Source organism: Rhagoletis pomonella, unplaced genomic scaffold (assembly GCF_013731165.1).
Source record: "Rhagoletis pomonella isolate Grant_MI unplaced genomic scaffold, Rhpom_1.0 Rhpom_scaffold_19159, whole genome shotgun sequence".
In the NCBI taxonomy this organism is placed as follows: domain Eukaryota; kingdom Metazoa; phylum Arthropoda; class Insecta; order Diptera; family Tephritidae; genus Rhagoletis; species Rhagoletis pomonella.
Genome location: NW_023477678.1, coordinates 1 through 2,013, shown reverse-complemented (window position 1 = coordinate 2,013; position 2,013 = coordinate 1). Strand labels below are relative to the sequence as shown.

Below are 2,013 nucleotides of genomic sequence, written 5' to 3'. Positions count from 1 at the left end.
CAAGCGGAATATTAAACACAACTCTGCCGAAAAATTCATTTTAGCTGCATTTAACCAAACAAAGGCGTTTCTGAGATCCCACAAAAACATGGTTATAACAGATGCTGACAAAGGCAATAAGACAGTAGCAATGTACGGATCGGAATACATTGAAAAGATAAACAAATTACTAGAAGACAAAAACACATACAAAACTTCAAGAACAGACCCAACGAGCACTCTGCAGAGAAAAAACAATAAAATAGTTGATGAGCTCTACAAAGCCAAACACATAAACAAAAGGGAAAAGCAGCTTCTCACCAGCACCGCAGCTGCAGCGCCAAGGCTATATGGCCTGCCGAAAATTCACAAACCGCAAGTTCCTTTACGCCCCATTGCTTCGTCAGTCAAGGTCCCCTGTTACAAGTTATCCAAATATGTCGGAGAAATACTCAAGCCATTGATTTCAGAGAGATACAATGTGAAGAATGCGTTTAATTTGAAAGAGAGATTAACGAATATAAGTGTATGTGATGAAGATGTTTTAGTGTCGTTCGATGTCATCTCCTTGTTTACGAATATACCGACAATGTTAGCCACAAAAATTATTATGATAAAGTGGGACCAGATACAACGGACAACCAGCATTCCAAAACACAAATTCCAACAAATTCTTGACTTCTGCCTTAAAGATAATAACTACTTCATGTGCAATAACAAACTATACACCCAAACATTTGGAATGCCAATGGGCAACCCCCTCTCACCGACAATTGCCGACATCATTATGGACGACCTTCTGGACAACACCATCTCGGAGCTGAAACAACACTTCAACATTGACATCAAGTTTATCAACAAATATGTAGACGATATTTTTGCAATAACAAACCGCAACGACGTGAATACAATTCTAGAGACGCTAAACAAATACCACCCAAAACTTCAGTTTACCATGGAAATGGAAGAAAACGCGAGCATACCTTTCCTTGATGTCCGTATACACAAAAACAACAACAATATTGTTCTAAACTGGTACTCGAAACCAACGTCGTCTGGACGCCTGATTAATTATCTCTCCTCCCAACCAAGAAAATATAAAATCAACACCGCGAAAAATCTTATACACAAAATACTGACGATAAGCGACCAAAAATTTCACGAAGCCAACATAGAGAAAATACACAGCATTTTGAAAAGCAACAATTATCCCAATCACCTGATACGCGAACTAATAAAACAAGAAACAATGCGAATAGGAAATCAGCAAAATAAAACGCCGACCACAGCAACAGCAAATACACCAAAGAAGTACTACAGCGTCACTTACATCCCCAAGCTAAGCGAAAACTTTGATCGCAGCACATTAAAGGAACAAAACATAACTCTCGCCTACAAAACAAATAACACGTTAGCTAGAATCTACACAAGAACAAAAAGCCCACTAGACAAACAGCAACAAAACAACGTTGTTTATGAAATAAAATGTAAGGGCAAAGAGAACGAAAACTGTGGTAAAGTGTACATAGGGACAACAAAACGCACATTAGGTGTTCGCATAGCCGAACATCAAACAGATATAAGGAAACAAAAACACAGCACAGCCCTATCACAGCACATATTAAACAGCGGCCACACAGCTGATTTCACTAACACTAGGATTATTGACAAGGAAAAGAGGGAAATGACGAGATACACTTTGGAAAGCTTAAGAATATTAGAAAAAAGGGAGAATACGATCAACAAAAAAGAAGATACGGACAACATCGCGGCCGCCTACATGTTATGCATATCAAAATAAACAATTTAGTAATGACAAGACTACCATAGAGAATGGTACTGATTATGTGTATATGTATTAATATTAAGTTTAAAGTAAATGTTTAATATTATTGCGAGTATATGTTCTTTGTATTAGTCCATAATTGTTGTCTTTGTTTTTACAAACACATGTATGCCAACTTTTATTATTCATTTGAACATCTTTTGTTTTTTCGTTGTATTTCTTTGTTGGATTTAATAAACATAGTGGCC

The 2,013-nt window shown here is 37.0% G+C and overlaps 1 protein-coding gene across 1 annotated transcript; it reads left to right on the top strand.

The window, feature by feature from the left end:
* The first annotated feature begins 88 nt into the window (after window positions 1-88).
* LOC118732355 lies at window positions 89-1,780 on the top strand. The gene has a single exon (XM_036461485.1). The coding sequence runs from the start codon at window positions 89-91 to the stop codon at window positions 1,778-1,780; it is 1,692 nt and encodes a 563-aa protein (XP_036317378.1).
* Window positions 1,781-2,013: the final 233 nt, after the last annotated feature.

Bases quoted from the DNA above. Each gene is read 5' to 3' on its own strand.
- LOC118732355 (XM_036461485.1), top strand. From the start codon at position 89: ATGGTTATAACAGATGCTGACAAAGGCAATAAGACAGTAGCAATGTAC.